This window comes from Pempheris klunzingeri, chromosome 18, assembly GCF_042242105.1.
Source record: "Pempheris klunzingeri isolate RE-2024b chromosome 18, fPemKlu1.hap1, whole genome shotgun sequence".
Classification (NCBI taxonomy): Eukaryota; Metazoa; Chordata; class Actinopteri; order Acropomatiformes; family Pempheridae; genus Pempheris; species Pempheris klunzingeri.
In genome coordinates this window covers 13,985,839-14,006,231 of record NC_092029.1, presented here as the reverse complement: position 1 = coordinate 14,006,231, position 20,393 = coordinate 13,985,839, and the positions used below count along the sequence as shown (strand labels likewise).

Sequence of the window (20,393 nt, the reverse complement as noted above, 5' to 3'; positions counted from 1 at the left end):
CTGAGGCTTGCCTGGACTTGTTTTGACTTTTATATAAAAAAAGTTTATATTTTTAGTACTTTACTGAATGAATTAAAGACATGCAGCCAGCTAGCTGGAATACAAAGAAATTGCAAAATAAAAAGTAAACTATTGATACTGATAAGAGCATTTTTCAATTCAGCCAACAGAAGCTCAAGGAGTTACATAGCTTGGCACAAATCAACAAGGCCATCAGTTATGTGTCCCTGAGATCACATCTGCCTCTTAATTAATTTGGAATGCATCTTTTTCACAGTTGGTTGGTTTGGAAAGGAGCTGATAGGCTTTTGGAAAGTTAACTTATATGCAGACCAAAATCTGCTGATAATCAATGTATAGTATAGAATTTCTACCATTCAGTGTTTTAAAGAATAACATGCTATCATGCAAATGAATAATGAAATTCAGGCAACAGCTTCTTAAAACTGCAGGACCAGTCTATTATTTAACTGTAGCATCATTGAAAAAAGTCCTAGTGCCCCCCTGTGGTTTCTAAAAAACATGACATAACTGTATCAGTAGGTTCATGAACATGCAGAGAGCAAATGGCAACTTTAGAGTTTTAGATGAAGTTGTCATGCATAACTGTTTTCATTGGGTCCATGTAGTTACAAGTTGAACGACAGCAACAGCTAAAATGTAAGGTACAGGAGGGGCATGGATGAAGAGAGACAGTTTTTTGTGTCGCTTTTGCTTATATACTTTTTAGAGGCAGTTTGTATGACATCTCTCCTTCACTCACTGAAATTTGACTTCAGACAGAAACCTCAGTCACCGATCAACTCTGCTCAGCTGGATGCTGGACTTTTGTTTGCTCATGACAAACAATTTGAATTTGTAAATGATAAACTGTTTCTACATTTAAGACATTCACATTGATAAATATATTTGAGTCAATGACAGTTAATAAAATTATGACACATTTTGCTTTTGGAAATATATTTTAGCAAAAAAACAATAGTATACCCATATGTTGAGGATGAGGTATAATGTGTAGTTTTTCACCCGATTAACTATTTTGCTACTTTACTAGCAGTGTATGAAACACTACAGGATTCTGCAATTCTGCAATTTTTATGGACATAGGAAATTTAGAATTTGTTGCCCATGTCCATGCAGAGGCAAGTAGTGTAGTAAATGACTGGGGAAAAAATAATTGCTACACAGCTCTATTCAGTAAACACACTTTATTTCACATTATACTATCAAACACAAAGACAGAAACATTTGACTTGCAGAACAACTGATATGCAAGTTGTTAGATGCGCTTGTGTTACATGTAATACCATTTTTATACTCTCATCCACTGAACATGACACTTTGTGTTCTTTTAGAATTTCTATCCATTTATTGTTTAAATAATGTTCAACATCTTTTAAGCACTTACATGTTTATGTTTAGATAATTCGGAAGCATTTCAACTGGTAGCATTTCTGTTTTTCAGCTTACTCATGAAGATGGATTCAGAGATTAATCTCGAGCTTTCTGCCCTTGACTTTTACATAAGATCTGTACTGAGTAGGAACCTGCTGCAGATAGTCAGTAACGGTGTTGTTAACTTGATTCACAACAGATCTTAAAAGATCCAGGATGTAATAAATGCTGCCACGTATATACTCCATGTCCACAGCTGTATTTGCATACTTGGTGACTGTTTTTATGAAGCTTATGTGTTTTTCATAGAAGGCATTAATGTGGCCAGCTATACCATCAAGAACATCAGACTTTAGGGTGTTATCAACAAAGTCCTGAGCCTTGTCAACAAAAACTTTTATGCTGTCACCCAGTTCCTCCAGCAACATATCTAGACTCCCCAGGTTCTTCAAACAATCCACAAAACTATTAGTCATAGTCTTCACCCTGTCCTTAATCTTTTCAGTTATTTTGGCTCCAGCCATGACATCGCCAATGGGCATTGTGACTTGAATTTTACTAATTGCGCCAATTACGACTTTGAAAGCATACTCTAGATTAACGGACACCAGGCGGATTGTCCGCTCTAGCATAGTGGTAATGCCAGTGGTCATCTTATTTAGCACCTCAATGAGATGAGTCATCTCCTCAGAGCCAGGCAATTTGACCTGGGTCTCCCTCAGGACCTTGATGGCAGCATCCAGGAAGACCTGAACAGTCTTCTGATAGTGAACAATAGTGTTCCTAAAGAGGATAGACACTTGACTCAGGTGTGGAGCATGGTTGTTTGCGATGTTGTAGGCCTCCTCAGTATAGTACATCACAACATTCTTCAGCTGAGCAGCATATCTGAACAGTTGGTATTTCTCAGCAAAACTAGACAAACAAGAGGTAATGGCTGGAAGTCTTTCCTGTAGTCCGCTGAGCATGATGTCAGGGGCGTCCATGTTGATGACCATCTTAAGATTCATTTTATCAGCATCCTTGGCAGAGGCTCTGATGGTGAATATATCAATATCTTTCCCTGGGTCAGACTGTTGAACAGAAAAAACAAACATAAAATGAGATGTAAAACTCCTGATTATTATAAGTGTGCAAATATTAGCAGCAATAGCAGTATGGGATCCTTACAGCATAACGGCCATAAAGCCTGGCATTCATCTGAGATGGGACCCTGCCATGGGCATGAAGACCCAGGAAGCCAGCAGATGGGATAGAAACTGTGGCACTAATTCCATCTTTGCGGACAGCATAACGCAAGTTCACGTCAGTGAAGTCAGGGCTGGTTATGTCCACATTCAGGGTGAGACGGGAGTCACTGTAAGGACAGGCAGGAATGTGTCACTTTTCCATCGCTAAGAAGGCAATTTTACCCAAGAAACAGAAGAATTTTACAGAAAATAATTACCAATATATTTCAACATATGGTGTCTTTTCTTGGGATTTAAGTAGATTATGTGTATCTTGGAGTAACTTCTAAATTACAACTGTAAAATCCTCCAAATATCACAGACAATGCTTATTTTAAATGTTACCTCAGTGTATGGGAAAGAACGTGTTGAATGTCCAAGGTCAGATCACTGTGGGTGAAAACCACCTTCCCAGTCAGGCTTAGGCCAGCTTGTTCAAAGGTTATGATAATGGAAGCTGTTGAAGAACATTGACTTTAGTTAAAACCTTATAATGATGCTTTTTATTCATGATGTAAAAGTGTATTATTTGCTAATAAAAAACTCACCATCAGTGTCATATTCCAAGAGCACAATGGCAGAGGTGGCAGAGGACTTAAAGGTGACCTTGAAGACAGGAGCACTGCCCTCTACTTCAGCTGCCAGGTTTGTGGTGTACAGTGGGCTGACAAATTTGGCATTGGCAGAGATCATCTGCTTAGTGGCTGTCACTTCAGCAACAGTTTTCTCAAAGATGGTGAGGTCGCCCAGGCTACTTGGCTGAGAGATGTCAATCTGAGTATCAGCAGTCAAGGAAGATGTTGGAGCAAAGTCAATGGTTGCCTGGGCAACATGCTTGCCCTTGGTGTTGAAAGTGAACAGGTTTGCTTCATTGTTGCCAATATACTTCCACACTGCATACACACGGCTCAGGGAGGCTTCAACAGCAAGATTTTCATTTACATCCATGCCAAAGACTTTGGTGGTGCCATAGTTAAACTTAGCATCAGTGATAACCTTGGAGGTGGAGCGCAGGCCATCATTGTTCAGATACAGATTAAACTCATTATCCAGGATTCCCAAAACTAGATAGTCTTCAAGCACTGTGCCATCCATGTTTGCCTTAGTGGATGACTCCATGGAAGCATACTCAAAGGTTCCCTCCAGCTTCATACTGTGGTCTGCCTCTGCCTTTCCAACAGCTTTGATTACAGGGATGTTGAAATCACCAATCATTCTCAAGGTGGAGACAGCATTTGCTTTGGTTTTGGTGTCTGCAACCAGATTTTGGTTTGCTTCCAAGTTGAGTATAGGCAGGTTAATCTTTCCAATGGTAGAAACAGAGATAGCAGTGTCAAAAGTCTCAGTACTCATACTGATGGTGCTGTCATGAGTGCCTTCAATGTGACGATTTTCAAAGGAGAGGGAATTAGCCAGCTTGATTCCTCTCTTGGTGGTCAGACTGGTGGTGCCATCAAGCTTGGCCTTTAGACTGTCAAACACAGAGGCTGTGGTAGCTCCCAGGCGGAACACAAGGTCATCCTCAGTATACAGTCCAGCATTAACATTCAGATTCATGATGGCAGACTTGAAGGACAGCTCTGTGATCAGGTTACCAACAGAGGGAATCTGGATCAGACTCATCATATCAACAAGGGGGGCAGCCTGGCTTTTTTGGTAAACAATCTTGGCATCCACACTAAGGGTCTGCTCAGTGGTTGTCAAAATGCTCTTCAGTCCAGTCTGGTCATACAAGTCAAGATCACTAATAGCTGGAGTACGGAAGTCAACAAATGGGAGATCAATCTCGGGAATGCTGATGGGCCTAGTAAGGAAATCAAGGTTTGCTTCCCCTTCTATAGCGGCAAGGATGGCAGCCTCCCTCCCATTGTTCTCTACAGTGTAGTTCCACAACAGTTTGTGCTGATTAAGACGAACAAGAGTTATAGTGCTCACATGTTGCATGTCAGGCCTGAAGGTTGCGGAGTAATCATTCTGCAGATCAATTTTGGCAGTAAGAGCATCATTAAAATTGACCTTGGTGTTTCCCTTATTCTGAAATTTGAACACAAACTGTCTGGGAAAGACAGTAACATCCAACGCATTGGATAGGGTTCCACTCACAATACCAATTGAATCTGTACTATGGGTTGCCTTCAGCTCAAGCTTCATGTCATGCAGATTGGCATTTACAGATCCCACTAAAAGGTTGTTTTTAATTGTGGGGCCTTCTGCTTCAGAGCGAATATCAAACTTGAAATAGCTGAAAATGACAAAATCAGCACTCAGGGTTTGTTTCATCTTCAAAAGGTATGTATCTGTGTCACTGGTGAAGGTCATCTTGGCTGTGGTTGGATTGACTGTGATCCGCAGGTCGCTCTTGTGGGTACTATCATGAGAGTTGAAGGTGGCAGTACCCTGGTTTCCAACAGTTATTGTAACAGAGGTACCTTCCTGGCGGGCCACAGCTTTTTGAATTACAGATGTCTCACCAGTGAGACCAATTATTGGGAGGTCGAGTACGTGTTTATAGGAAGTGTCTATAGTGGCAGATAAACCACCCTTGGTAGCTAAGAAAGCTTCATATAAAAGCTCAGCATTGTAAGGGGCTGTGGTAGCCTTTACTATGGTCTTGGCTGAGGCCTGAGCTGAGAAATCATAAAATGTCACAGATGCATGGTGGTCTAATGCAAGAGAATTGTGAGTGAACTTAAGGGTCTCAGCAGCAATCACACGATGCCCCGTGGTTACCGCAATACGAGCAGTGGAATCCAGGTTGAAGTTAAGGATCTCAAACCTGAGAGATGTCCCTTGGGAGGTCAGAAAAGCTGTCAACTGAGGTGTTTCATCTACATCAAGAGACGTCTGGACTTCAGCAGCATTCCTAATGGTGTAGATGGGGCTGCTGACTTTTATCTCATAGCTCAGTTTACCGAATCCTGGAATCCTGATCTCACTAGGAATGACTGGCAGCTTAAATGCCGGGAGTTGGAGAGTCTTAACAAGTTTCTCTGCTGGAACATGAGGGAGAGTGGGAAAGGAGAACTCAGGTACAGTAATCTCAGGAAGTGAAAGCTCCGGTAGTGTAGGAAGGTAGTTCATAGTCAGGTCTCCAAATGAAGCTCCCATACCAAACATCTTCATCTCAAAGTTGAGAACAAAATCAATTAAGTCAATGATTCTCTGTTTAATGTCATTAATTGAGATGCTGGTTGCTTGCACAGTGTGGAAGCCCAAGATAGTGAACTCAGGGATTTCCAGCTGTGATGGGATTTCAAACTGGTGAAGCTTATCTAGGCAGACCTTCAGGGAAGGCACAACAAGATCAGTGAAAGGAATGATGAAGGATGGCATGGTGAATTCAGCTTTCTTCAGTTCAGAAATGAGCCCCTCGATGATCTGCAATATCTCACTGACAAATTTTTGCTGAGGTACCACCTTCTTGATGAGGTCAACCAAAGCAGTGCACATATTAGAGGCAATTGTTATGAACTCAGTGTAGCACTTTCTTGCCAACTGCAAATAAGAGGAAATTTCAGCATGGACATCCAGATTTGTAATTTCTTGTTTTATGAATTCAGCAAATCCACTAACGTTTTCAAACACTAGCTGGTCAATGAAATCCTTAAAAGATTTAATAATTTCTGCAACTTCGATTTCTCTCAGGCGCTCCATAAAGTTTCTGGAAGAGGATAAGACAAAGTTGACAAAATCTCTTGTTGCCTCAAGTTTCTGGGGGATTTCAAGAGTCCTGATCAGCTCATTGATATAAGCAGTGTATTCAGCAATATATTGATTGGCTTTATCCACGAAGTCATTGTAGTCCATTGACTTCAGTTTCTGCACAATAGTTTCAATGCACATATTCAGCTGTTGAATCATATCCTTAACCTCAGTTGTTTTTAAGTAGTCGATGGCAACCTGGAAGACTTGCATGAATTTGGTAGGGAAATCTGCGTCCTTCAGCATCTTCGCTACAGCCCTGAAGGTTTCCTCAATCCTGAACTGCTTGATGAGCTCCACAGCCTTTTCCAAGACAGCTTGAACCTTTTTGTCAGCCTCAAACTTTACAATCAGCTCTCTGATCTTGGCGTAGAATGAGTTGATCTTACCTACGATGTCAAGGTCCTGAATTATTTCCCTAATATAATCTGTTATATCGCTGAAAATCTTTGTGGGAATCTGATTCATTAGTTCCTCAATGTGAGCTTTAAAGTTGATGGATGAAATGAACCTCTTCAGGTCAGCAGTAAATTTCTGAATGTCAAAGCTGTCAATTATTTGTTTCACATCACTCATGATCATCTGTAGTTGAGTCTTGATTTCATACTTGGAGTCAATATCACGCAGGAATGCAATGCTGCTGCCCTCCAGTTTTTCCAGGTCAATCTGCTGGATCATCTCCATCATGGTATCAATCACATACATAACCACAGCCTTGATGTCGTACTCCTCATTTATAGTATTTAGGTGTTGCTGGATTTTCTGAATGAGGGTTTCAGGTAGGGTGCCACGAATAATCATCTCCTTCATCATACCAGCAAAGTCTTGGATGTAAGCAGTGAAATCAGCCAGCAGTTTCTCAACAGTAACCTTCAGGTTTCTCAAAGAGGCTTCCACGTCATCCATGGAGATGACATATTCTTGGGTAAAATCACTGAAATACTGCTTCAGTTGATCTACCTTGCCCTCTACATTCAGTTGGGAAACAAAGTCACTTACATGCTGAGGAAGAGCTTCAAGTTTAGCCCTTATCTCGTCTTTGTTGATGTAGTCTTGCAGTGCTTCTGCAACTTGTACAACAATGCCTTTGATGCTTTCCAAGAAGGCAGGCAGACTTTCAATCAGAGGGAACTGGATTATATGACTATCTGTGCTCTTGTCATACTTGAGGAAGCCAGAGATGGTGAATTCTTGATTCTCTGTGGATTCTGTGTTGAGGATGTTTGTGAGGAAGCTGCCAGAAACCTCAATTCCAGTTCTTTCAGCAGTGTTGTAAACATTCATGTCTTGATTAAAGATATGCTCATTCATTTTAGACCTCATTCTAAAACTGGTCTTCTGCTCTTGGAGTGACAGAACATTATCCATCTTGTTGTCAAATGTAGTCTCAAGGGCAAAACCATTGTCCATGTGCTGGGATACTGATGCTCTGCATTCATGTGAGCTAGCAAAAGCAAGGGGTTGTGCTTTAAGGAGGAACTTGCCATAGAGCTGGGCACTGTGCTTTCCATACATGGTCATGTCTCCATCAGCATTGAAAATAGCATCAAGGTTGAAATCAAAAGGAACAATGCTGCAACGGATGGTATGGTCAAAGCGCATTGGCTGTGAGTTGAAGCGGGCATCATTGGTGATCCTGGCAGCAAGACCAATAACTTCAATCTCGGTGTTGTGGTTCATGTGAGTTCCAAAGAGTTTTCCAGTGGTGCTGCACTTTGCGTTAGCAGTCATATCAGCATAATTGACCTGATAGGTGTGCTTGATCTCCTCCTCACCATAGATGGCTTTCAGGCTTCCAGTCAGGTCCATCTTGTATAGCTCTGCCTGCAGCTGAGCCTCATTAATGAAGTTGGCCGCCAGAAGTTTCAGGTTGTTATTGACATTTGCAGAAGCAGTGTATGGTTTCAGGTCGATGGTGATATCATGAGTGTAAGAGGCAAACTCATTTGCGGTGGCTTCAGCCTTTGAATTGAAGTCAAGGCTAGAGAGAGTAATGATCATGGTGTTGGAATTATCAACGTTGATGTCACGTACTGCAGCTTTGTTGGTAACGGATAGAGTGGCCTTTGAAGCATCAAGCCCAGCACTGAAGGTGTTTTCCAGGGCCAGGGGGCTCTGGAGAGTAGTTGTTCCACTTGTGGTCAAACCATCCTTGTTCATTGTCAGAGTAGCCTTGTGAGTAGCCTCATTCTCAAGGAGCTTCACAGTGGCATCACTGTTCACAGCCAGACCATTGACATCAAAAGTGGCAGTCATCAGAGAGTAAACACGGTTTTCAGAGTGATCTGCATTTGTTTCCATTCTCATGACGATTTCACCTGCACCAGCAGTGGCTTCAGCCTGGTTACGGATCTTCATGCCAAGAGCAAGGGCATTTGCATCACTTTTCAGTGACAGCTTGCTGTCTTTGAAGGAAAGCTCAGCAACATGGGTCAAGATGTCTTCAAATGCATTGGTATTAGACACAACTGAGAGTTCACCATTGGCCAGGGTTGCTGCAAATGTATTCTGGGCCTTAACAATGGTGGAGTCAAACTGAACAGTAGAATCAATCTTTGCTTCTGGCCTGAATGGGAAGATGGCAAATGACTGTGTTGAAGTGGTCTTGCCATACATGGGTCCAGCCTTGAAGATCCCCTCAAAGTTGCTATCAGCAGAGATTTCTTCAGTGTTAATGCCAGCCATGCCAGAGTGCTCTAGTTCAATGTTGAGACCAAATGGGCTTGTGGCTTCAATCTTGCTGCTTGATTTCACATTGATTTTGTCTGTGATAGTTGCATCCTCAACAATACTAATACTGGCTTCAATGAATTTATGGATAAAGGAACTTTTCAAATGGGCCTTGATGGAATCAGTGGTGGCCAACATTCCAGATCCTAAATGAAACACAAAATGAGGAAGAACTATAATTGGTAACTGAGGATCGCATAGTCTAATAACTTTTGACGAAACGCAAAGAGATGAATTTGCTGCTATGAGAAATATACACAAGCCACTATTGAAGTGCTCTACTGACAGTGAACAACACATCATTGTAAGATATTTGTGTAAAAAATTCTAAATATTTGAATAACATTTATTCTTTACCTTCAATCTTCATTGACAGGATGTCAAGGGGGGAGGTTCCCTTAACATCAAACTTAGCTGAGTAGCTTGGTGTCTCCACAACATCTTTGCCAGCAGCCATTGAGGCCTCCATGTTGTATAGGTTGCTCTTCATCAGAGTTGAAACCTCAGCTTTGCCAAACAGAGGAACAGACAGAGTAAGGCTCTCTGGGATAACAAGCTCTGGGATGGGGACCTCCATGGAGACGATCTCCAGTCCAAACTGGGGTAGAGACACATGGGGTGTGGTCAAAGCTGGTGGGAAGTTAAGCTCCTCTATTGACTTTCCTCCAAGAGGGAGAGGAATAGCGATGGTGAAGCGCTCGTTGTTGAAGTAGTAGACAGCCTTTGCCTCACTGATAAAAACACAGATGTATAAGTAAATAATGCATAAATGTTTCCAAATAAATTCTGTAATATAAACATTTATCATGAAGTTGTTCACGCTTACGTATTCAGGAACAGTGTCTCTGGCAGGGAAATCTCTGGCATATCAGGTACTCTGAAGTTCTGAATGTAAGGGAGATCAGCACCATACTTTTCCATGTAGTTATTTGCAGCCTAAGAAAAAAGACAATCACTGTTTTACGCATGCCTCACATTTGTAACCCGAAAGGTTTTAATAATTGTTCAATGAAAGATTCATACCTCCACAAACTTCTTGAAGATGTGGCGGACTCTCATGTCGGTCTGTCCCACCTCCATGTCAAGAAGCTCATTGCCATACTTCTCAACCACATCGGCGTTTGGCAAGATGGTGGTCTCAGTGTTCACATCAGACTTGAACTCAACCTCAATCTTGCTGTCATCTGCAACAATAGAGAATAATGAACTGAATCCTGAGATATGAGCATACATTCCCCTAAACTCGAAATTAGAGTTAATCTGGAAGAACACTTACTCTGAACAAAACAAAATTTGGCATTTTCTTTCAGGCAAAATGTTTTAGTCTAGGATGGTTAGAAATTCTCAACAACAATTAAAACAACATTTTCTAATATTCTGGTAGATTACATTACCATATTTCATTGTGATTTTCTGCTCAGAGGTGGCCTCCATCACCTTGACTTCACTCTTAAGCTCCAGTTCCAGTTCTTCATCACGCTTCATGTTAGCTGTGACAGTGGCATCAGCACTGATTGAGGGAACAAGAAGTTGGACTTGCAGCATACCTTCCTTCATGGCCTTCAGACTGAAAAATATTACAGTGGGTTAGTGTACTCTCAGTGATGAGGCTGATGTTAATGTTATATCCTGAGGATTTATTGTTCATTTCTTACTTGGCACGGCCAACCAGGGAGAGCTGAGGGATGTTCTTGTTTACAAAGTCAAGAGAGATGGAGTGAGTTCCTTTGCCCTTGGTGTTTCCATCAACAACACCCAGCCTGAGGCCAGCCTCCACATCATAGTCAGGGATCTGGATGTCAGCACTGATGACATTCCTCCTTCTGTTATATTTCATGATTGCTCTAGCTTCAGTGGGCTCTGCACCTGTTGTTGGCCAACCATTACAAAAGTATTACTTAATTTCCCTTTAATTTCTAGGGCCACTTGAGCCACTGAAAACATGAAAAGATTTTACCATGTTGTTTATATTGCACATTACCTTCAGCCCTCAGAACAAACTTGACAGAGTCAACCTTCTGCCGGCCCTCTTCTCCCTCCCTGAGGAGCTCGTAGGCAACAGTGGCTATGTACTCGGTGACTTCACCAGTAGGATGGAGGTCCACAGCAAATCTGTTTAGATAATTCAATGAGTTCGCTAATATTCACAAGTAATTTATTTTAAATGGAAAATTATTTGCTGGTGGTTTACAAAGTCTTGCTCACTTGCTGTCCCCAGTGAAGGGGAAGTAGGGGGCCGTCTCCTGAGAGAAAGCGTCAGTGTACTGCAGAGCAGTGCAGTATTTCATCCCAGCGAAGAAGGGAGTGCACTCACTGACATCAACCTTGTCCATCACCATAGGGGGGATGGTCTTCACCTCTGATCCAGTCACTGCCACCAGGGTGTTTCTAAATTTTAAATGTAGAGAAGTTGAAATTTTGCAAGCACAAATATAAAAAACCCTAAATTGTTTCATGAGGACATGATTACACAGATGAAAATACGCATTCAAGCCACAAAAACAGCTATCCTTATTGTCCACTTTATACTTTAGGTTAGCTAGTGTTAACTTAACAGTTGCATTACAGACAGATATGCAAAACAGCTTCTGTGTGTTTCTTTCTGCATTACTAATCAGGACACAGAATAATTCTACTAATTCTTACGTCATTTTGATGAGCTTTGTAGGGCTCGTTGGAGCAGGGATGGTCAACTTGGCAGCGTCACGTGTCATGGAGAGCTTGGCAGTGAGCCCACTCTCATGGAAAATGGAGGTGTGCATCTCTAATCCAGAGCTGGCATATTCAGAGATGTCGGAGCCAAACTGAGTTACAAACTCAATGCCAGCAGAGGGCATGAAGGTAACTTCACTCTGTGGGACCACAGTAAACCTTGGTTATGATTGTGTGAAATAGAAACCCATGCAATTATTAGTTGACTGTGAAACACATTTTTGGAAGGTTTTCTTTAATGATAATTACCATATCAGGAGCAATCTTAAATCCTCCCTTGATGCCAGGGGTGAAAGTACCAGACAGTGCAATCCTCAGAGGCACACCGGTTGCAGTGGGCAGGAAGAACTCATTGTCCATGAAGATGTAATGGGCAAAGATTGTGTTGTCAGTCTTGGTCATCAGTGCCTTCATTAGCTGTGGCGAATAAACATGCACATAAAACATTTAACTCATAAACAAGGAGTTCCCTAAATGAATGTATTGTATCATTGTCATTTTCTCTTCAAACATTAACCAATAACGTCCTTACATCAGTTGGGACCATCTTGAACATGCTGTCAATCATCATGGCAGCAGAGTAGGCCATCTCCTCCATTTCGTTGCTCTTCAGATATCCCAGCTCATTTCCCAAAAGCCTCAGATAAACCATTGCCTCAGGAGTCTGTGCAGCCTTCAGTTCCCTCACAAGTTTGTTGAGGTTGCGTCCAATGTCCCTCATCAGGTTCTGGGAGGCCTTAACATATAAATGTCCATATTATATGACTAAATTCATTGCCATTTGTAAAAATCCCACTTCGTGACTACTCAGGAGATATAATATCTAATATATACAAAGCAGATTGGTCTGAGTACCTGTCTCTTCATTCTGTCCTTTTTCATTGCAGGCATGATGTTCTGCAGCACCTGTTTGACTCTGACTGGCATGTAGTCAGAGACAAAGTACATTGTCTTCAGGGCAGAGTCAGGGAAGAAGCCATTCTCTCCAAACAGGGCGTCAACGGTTGGCTCAAATCCTTTGCCCTCCATACCAACCTATAAAGATGACAAATTTTGCACAGACACAACTTAGCCTACTGAATGATTGACTAGATTACCTCAATCAATTGAAATATCTCAAATTGGTTACCTCCATCATGTCAATGTCAAAGCCAAATGCCTTCAGAGTCATTTCAAGCATGACCTCCTTGGGCAGGTAGCTGGTACCCTCAAAGATCATGTTGCCCTCCACAGATCCGATCTTGTAGTTGCGAGAGAACTTGGTGGGATCCATAATGGGCCCAACCTCATTTCCCTGCAGGGCATCACGAATCTTATATCTCAGTCTGTGGGAACAAAATAAATGCTACAGTTAAACCATTGATGATGGTGCAATCGGGACACCTGCTTATCATGTTGATGACTCAACAAATTTGAAAAAATAGATATGAAGCTCTAACTGCTTACTCTTGTGTCTCTGGCTCAGTTGAGCTCAAAATGTTGGTAATGTGGGAGATCACAAAGCTCTTGACTTGTTTGTCCTGCTCTTTGGGCAAGGCATCAGCCATCTGCACCAGTTCAGTAGACTGGGGATCCTTCATAAGTACCAGATATGCAGCAATACGCTTTTGGGCGGGACTGGCACTGTCCAGAACCACCTGCATGAGAACCTCTCTGGCCTGTGAACAATAGAGATCAATAGATGAGTATACAGTAGATTTATTCCAATAATTTGTCAGACCTTTGAAAGAATTCTCTTGCCTCTTCAGGCACAGGAGTCAGCCTGTACACTTGAACGGCGGCCTGCTGCACAGCCGGGGAGGCTGCAGGCTGGTTCACACACTGCATCACAGCAGCCTTGAGGGCAGGACTACCAGGTACCACAGCTGGAGCCATGTTTCCAATAACCTAGAATGAACAGACACATTAATACTCTGCTTATTGGTGTTGGCAGTCATTTACATTTGATTTATAGGGAAGGTTACCCACTCTCAGTGTCATGAAAGTGTTCTCCTTGTCACCAGAACAGTCACCCAACTGGGCAGCCATGAACTCAGCAACAGAGTTAATTTCAGGGATCAGTTTTCCTTCAGCTTTGTATAACCTGTTCAAGAGGATTTTTCAAATTAAAAACACATTCAATTAAACCCTGTGTTATTTTACAGAAAGCTGAAAGCTATTCTTCTACTTGGAAAAAAGTGTGGTTGACTTCACTCACCTCTTGACAACATTGCTCAGGGCATACATGATGGGCTTGCTGGGCTTGTATTTGGCCATCTCAAGCATGTCATTGATCAGGAGGGCAGAGGGATTTGACATGAGTCCCATTGCAAAAACAGTGGCATCAACCTCGAGTGAAGAGCTGTCAAAAGTCCTGAGGATCTGCATGATGGCGCTGCTGCACTCAGGGGTTCCACACTGAGCCAGAACCTGGTAGGTCAGAACACGGGACACGGCAAGGGCCTCAGGAATAGTGGGACCCAGGGTCTCAGCCTTCATTCCTCGGACCATGGTGACAAGCTTGTGGAAGAGGTGGGCCCTCCTCTCACCCTCTGTCTCTGGCAGAGTGGCCAGTTCTCTCAGGAGCGTCAGACCTGCATCTTTGTCCTGGACAACACTCTTGTCCTCAACAGCATCCATATGAAGACCCTTGACAATGTCACCTATGATATATGTGAAATGTTTGGAATTAGTTATTCATACCTTTAGTTCATTTTTAATAATAAGTCATAAATAACAATAACACAGATAAGAAGGGAAACTTACTGTGGTCAAAAACTCTTTGATTGTAAGGAGAAACCTCGACCAGAGACAGTTGTTGCTTTCCAACATTGGCAACTCCATATTTCCCCCTGTGGAGAGGCAGCATGAGGTTGAAGAGTACAATTGAACCCTTGGACAAGACATATCAGTACATACACTAACATAATGAAGCACAGCATTGAGTTCAGTTTAAGGTTTGACTTACTTGTGAGAGAAGGGAATGAGCATGTGTTTCTCAGAGCAGGACCCAGAGGTCATGTGCTTTTTCTCATTGTCAAACTTGTAGTTGCAGGTCTGTGAGCTTCTGACCAGCTGGGCAAGAGGGTAGTGCTGAAACACAAAGAATTCAGCTAATCTGCAAGATTCTTGATTTTAACAGCATTGTGAAAGCTTTTACACTACACTGCAGAGAGATTATATGTCAAACAGAATTAGTACAGTGATGTGATTTTTGTTGGATCTTGAATGTCAGTCCGTGAATGACATTTATCTACATTTTAAACCAGATTCACCCATGTGTTGCTTGGATGTCTTACCATGCCAGAGATAAGTGCAAAGGGGCTGGTGTGATCTTTCATGGGGACAAATTTGTCACATCCAGACAGATCCCTTGTGAGGCTGATGTCAGTTGCAATGTCCTCTCTGGTGTTGGCGGAGTAATGGGTCTTGCACATGCCGTGGACGGTGGGCTGGAATGGGTGTAAACAGAGATACAGATATAATTTAATTGCACATTCTTTTTATTGTATTTGAGGAAGCAGTTATCACATGAGGAGAGTGCTAAGTGTTTCATTCTTAGTGCACAGTAATAAGTGGTAGGCTTACCATCTTCTTATTCTTGTCTTCCTCCAGCAGAGGCACAGCCAGGGCAGAGATGATACCCCTCTTGAAGTTCAGGATTGTTGTTGTCTCACCATCCTCAGGGTACAGTTTCACATTGTACACACCCTCAACCACAACCTTCAGAGGATATCTACAGAAAATGTGAGACTTTTACCAATAAGGCCTGTAGCAAATATGTTTCATTGCATAATGCATGTGCTACTAAACTGCCAACTATTGATGTTACACACCTCTCCATTTCAGCAGCAAAGGCATCAGAGCTGGGTGCAGGACCGAACACAGGGTTGCCCTCTGCGTCCATGTCGACCACCTCGCTCAGGCTGCAGCCAGTGGTGTGGACGATGAAACTACAAGTTTGAGGCACTTCAATTTCAACCTGTTTAAAGTACATTTTTTAGCTTTTCCCTGCCAGATATAGTGTAGAAAAGAATAGCTTAATTGGATTTGACAGAAATAGAATAATGACATTTAGCTTTTAAAACACAGTGGCACATACTTTGCAAGTGGCCTTAGGTCCATTCCTGAGTTGTGAAGCACCATTGATGGCATTCAAGGACTCAGCTTCGTACAGGTATTCATACTTGTGGTAGGCTTTGTACCTTTGGTTTACTGGTAGAGAGGATCATGAATTTACATGAGATTTCAGTATGTTGCAAGTACTGTTAGAAAGTCCAACAGTTTGCCTTAGCAGTTTAGCTATTATTTATCTATATAGTGTTTTAATTCAGAAATGTGAGGAAAAAAATACTACACGCGCCACCATTAAAATTCAGTTTACCTCTTATCACCTTTTTTAATTACTTCAACACTGCAGTGTGATCAACATTTCAATGTAAGGTTGTGTAGATATCAACAACAAATAAATACTGGAACTTACTCAGGCATGTGGAATGCTCCTCTTGGGCATCTGTAATGACAATCACAAAAAAAATAGATCTTTAGTCTTAACCCTTTATCAGGCAAGGGACCATATTTGGTAACTTAAGTGGGAGTGCCTGACCATGAGGCAGTAGAACTACAAGATTTCTCCAAGCCAATCAGCGACAATCAGGCTACATGACAGACCGGCAAGGAACCATATATGGTAACTTCATTGACCTTGATTTTCACTATAACATTAAACATTTTTTTGAAAAATTCACAAAAGTAAAAAAGTCTTGTAATGACCACCAGTAATGATCTAGGGTTGAAATTTAGAATTTCTAAGTATTTCAATGAGTGCCCTATAAACGGTTAATCTAGAATAAATCTTGTTTCCTCCTGCAGGAAAATTATATTAGTTCCCAGAGAGATCAGTGTTTTCACTTAATAATATTTCATTGTATTAATGGTATCCTTATTATATATATGTGTGTGTGTGTCTAGGTGTACAAAATACTTACAAGTCGATGCAAGTGTGATTAGGAGTAGGGAAAGACAGAGCTTTGAGTCCCCCATCATGGACTCTGTGGAACTCCTTTCTGCTCCTTTGATGAGTACTCAGATGAGACTGAGGGCTCAACCTCCTCATAGGCCTTATATACCAAAGGTTTTCTGTATGGGGGGAGGGGAGAATTACACACAGTGCTGTCCCAGCTCCAAAGTCCAAGATATACGTACGTGTGGAGGGACAAAGGCAACTAGTTTCATAAAGCTTTCCTTGAATATTATTGCCAAGGTTCAGAATCTGCATTTCTGTGTTGAAATCTATTAACATGGTCAAGTAGCATTCTGAATAATATAATTCAAAGTGATAAGTAAGCAGAAGTGCTTTATAATACATATAACAGAAGAATTCACACTCGCTACATCAGTGGTGATGAATATCACTCCAGAGTAAAGGTCATTAGACTGAGCAAAGTCTTTTTTTTCCTTGAAAGGTCATTGAAAAATATATATAATATACTGTATACTCAGTCTGAGTAGGTGCAATACCAGATTGTAATGTAACACCAATATTATCCTGTTCTTGCTTCTTTGGTCACACAAAAATTATAGTTTGGAGTTTTTTTAATACTTCCAGATTTTCCCAAAAGTATCACTGCAGTGAATGCTAATGAGAGACCTTTGTATAGGATCATGTCGCTGCATCTGCACCAGCACATTTCATACATCTACTAAGTAAGTCAGAGGAAGGTTTTGTTTCAGCTTTTGCACGTAGTACTTTTCAGCCTCATAATGTAATGTAATGCAATATTAAATGTACTTAAAACTCTAATGTTAATAACCAACAGCCAATAAAGATTTAAAACATTCCTCACATTTTCAGGTTCTCAATTTTACTTGATGTATAAAGGCGAGAGGCATGCATTGCGTAATCATAACCATAAAATGCTTATTCAGTAGTGTGCCTTAGCCAGTGATAAGGAGTTGTAACACTGAACTTGTACAGTTTGTTATCAACCATCTTGTCAAAGGAGCATTGGACTACAGTCTCTGTATTCTGTGTTTAAGTGATTTTGAGTGCATTAAGTTCTATGAACCGGTTATCATAACATACTTGAGGCCATTCCAAAGTCATATTGAAATCACCTCTAGGGATAATTGTTCCAGAGATATCATAAATATAGCCTTCAAAACATCAACCAAATCTTACAAAGACAAATTTGCACAAGAGAGAAATGTTCAGGGTGTTTTTTCTCACTAATTGAAGTAGTTGGGGCTCAGAAGATGATGTCTTAAGTTTCTGTGCACCAGTCAAAATTTAACAACAATGAACAAAAAAGTGCTGACAGCTGTTGGATTGTTTGCCATCACTGAAGTCTGTCTGGTCAGAAACAGTAGTGATAAAGCAGAGGGGTGTACTCAGAAGCAAGATTAGAGGGTTGGCGTGCTATGTTGAGCCTAAAGCCGGGGTTTTCGGTGTCACGAAGGTGGCTCTCTTTTAACCTGGCTGCATCACCATGGTAACTTAACCTGGTCTCAGTTTCAGGTTGAATTGGCTGTTAAAAGCACTGCTCTCTTTTCCCCATTCTCTATGAGCAATGTAGATTTTAAGATGAGGGATGACCTTAAATTTGACATGTGCAAATTATGATGCAAACTTGTTGAGCTGTACGTTAGTAATGGCCCCAAATGAAGCTGTGCAGTTACAGTAGCACACGCTGTATGCATCATGTTGTCACAGGAAACTATAGGCTCTGTTATATTAACACACACAAACAAATCTTCCACAGCAGAACATCCACACACTAAAATAATAAATGAAGGCTCAGCAGCTACAGACCTTTGTGGATTATATTTTTAAACCTGGTCCTGATTAGGTGCAAAGTCCATTTTGTATTGTACTGTACCAACTGTACTGCAGCTACACTGATTAGAAAACTGATTAGTCTATTGGTATTTATCACAGATAATATTAAATCAATAAAGTTCATTTCACTTTAATCCGACTGCAGTGGTTTCCATGTCTCCTTCATTATGGGACAGTGTCAGACCTAAATGCACTTGTATGTGTTTAAATATGCTGTCTTAAATTAGGCCTCTATAGCTGGTACATCAGGAATAAACAGGAGGCACAGAGAGTGGTAAAATAAATATCAATCAATCTATCCTGCAGTATTCCGCTTTTGGCTTCATTTCAACAACAGTTGTTTATATTCCTCATATTTCTCCATTATAATGGCCCGTTCTTTTTAATGCCTCATTCCATGCAATCCTTTCTTCTCAACCTTTATTAAGAAAAGATTGATGCATCAAACATCCCTTTTAACCCTAAGTCTGTGTCCTTTTTGCATACACTACCTAAACTTAGAAAAACAGTTCCATAATGCTACTAGAAGTTTAAAAACTCAGCAGGGGTGTCCAAACTTTTTTCACTGAGGGCCACATACAGAAAAACATACAAAGGGCTGGGCCACTCACTAGAAGTGAGGTATATTGCTAACTTTAATCCACTAGAGGTGATGTATATCATATAAAAAACAGCCTTTCCATTAGTAGGCTTTCATTTACTAGTTGTGGTACAAGCTGGTCTTTGCCTTGTAGGCTCTTGTTCAGTGTGTTCAGGTGATCAGTGAGTCCACTAAAAATGCCAACCAGAGAGGGTCACTGAGCTCATGAAGAGGTCCTTCTCTCTTCAAAACTGGTCCATTTCTGATCTCAGGGAATAAAACCGCTGCAGCACAGAGCCACGACTTAGCCAGCACACATGAGATATTTTTGAAAATCTCACGTTCCTCGATAGGGGTTATGATAAGTCTGATTTAAAGATATAGATTAGTCTCAAAGGAATTTATATAAATCCAAACAAGAAACCTAAGAGAGAGCAGATAGAATGAGATCCTATAATGTCAAATGAGAATCAGTCTGGATGCTTTTAATTCAGATCAGCAGCTCACAAATGGTCTCAGTACTTTTTATCTATGATTTTAAAACCACAATGATACATGAGAAGTTGATATGTTTCAGTCTGTGATATGTGACTTGTTATGTAAGGGATAATGCCCGACGAGGTGTCCATTATCAGGCTGCATGCTGCATGTCGGACGGCTCACTGCCTCTCATCGCCCATTAATTCCTGATTATGGGCACCTTGAACGGAATTATCCTGCTTAAACCACAGTCACTTGGCAAAAAGAAAAAGTAAGACCATTCATTTATAATCTCAAATAAGTTTTTATTTTTTTACAAATAAGTTTCTGGAACAGTCATTAGCATCCCATTAGGTTCTTATGCAATGGAAACGTTGTTCACGCCTCCAGGAAATAGGAGGGATTATAGATACGTGGCAATACAAGATATTTCTAGTCCAAAGCAGAATCGAGTATTCACTCAGACCATGACATAAACATTGCATTAATACCATTGATCCTTCTAATGGTATTGTCCTGAATATTGCAGAACAGTAAATATGTTTTCTATTTGTTTGTCTTTTGTGCAACGGGCAGCCTGCTAAGCTGTTTGTATGTAGATGTTGATGCTGTGACCTGTTGTATTTCTGCTCTGGTTTTGTATCAATTATTTTTTGTTTTATTATTTTGTTAGTGCTGGAATCACTTCAACCTTTACAGTTTAAGTGTATGTTGTCAAGTGAAACTATCATCACTAATACATAATGAA

At 41.1% G+C, this 20,393-nt stretch overlaps 1 protein-coding gene across 1 annotated transcript; it reads right to left on the bottom strand.

Moving 5' to 3' along the window:
- Nucleotides 1-1,278: 1,278 nt before the first annotated feature.
- Nucleotides 1,279-16,818, bottom strand: LOC139217454 (apolipoprotein B-100-like). Its single transcript, XM_070848750.1, has 28 exons — nucleotides 16,736-16,818; nucleotides 16,231-16,260; nucleotides 15,850-15,962; nucleotides 15,584-15,729; nucleotides 15,336-15,483; nucleotides 15,047-15,199; nucleotides 14,716-14,840; nucleotides 14,514-14,599; nucleotides 13,966-14,410; nucleotides 13,737-13,851; nucleotides 13,509-13,655; nucleotides 13,215-13,426; nucleotides 12,898-13,093; nucleotides 12,624-12,803; nucleotides 12,301-12,504; nucleotides 12,018-12,185; nucleotides 11,703-11,908; nucleotides 11,262-11,444; nucleotides 11,038-11,168; nucleotides 10,712-10,922; nucleotides 10,451-10,623; nucleotides 10,080-10,240; nucleotides 9,883-9,992; nucleotides 9,414-9,787; nucleotides 3,173-9,202; nucleotides 2,970-3,081; nucleotides 2,566-2,752; nucleotides 1,279-2,468 (listed from the first exon to the last, which is right to left on the bottom strand). The coding sequence occupies exons 1-28, from the start codon at nucleotides 16,791-16,793 to the stop codon at nucleotides 1,485-1,487; spliced, it is 11,388 nt and encodes a 3,795-aa protein (XP_070704851.1). The 5' UTR covers nucleotides 16,794-16,818; the 3' UTR covers nucleotides 1,279-1,484.
- Between the last annotated feature and the right edge of the window lie 3,575 nt (nucleotides 16,819-20,393).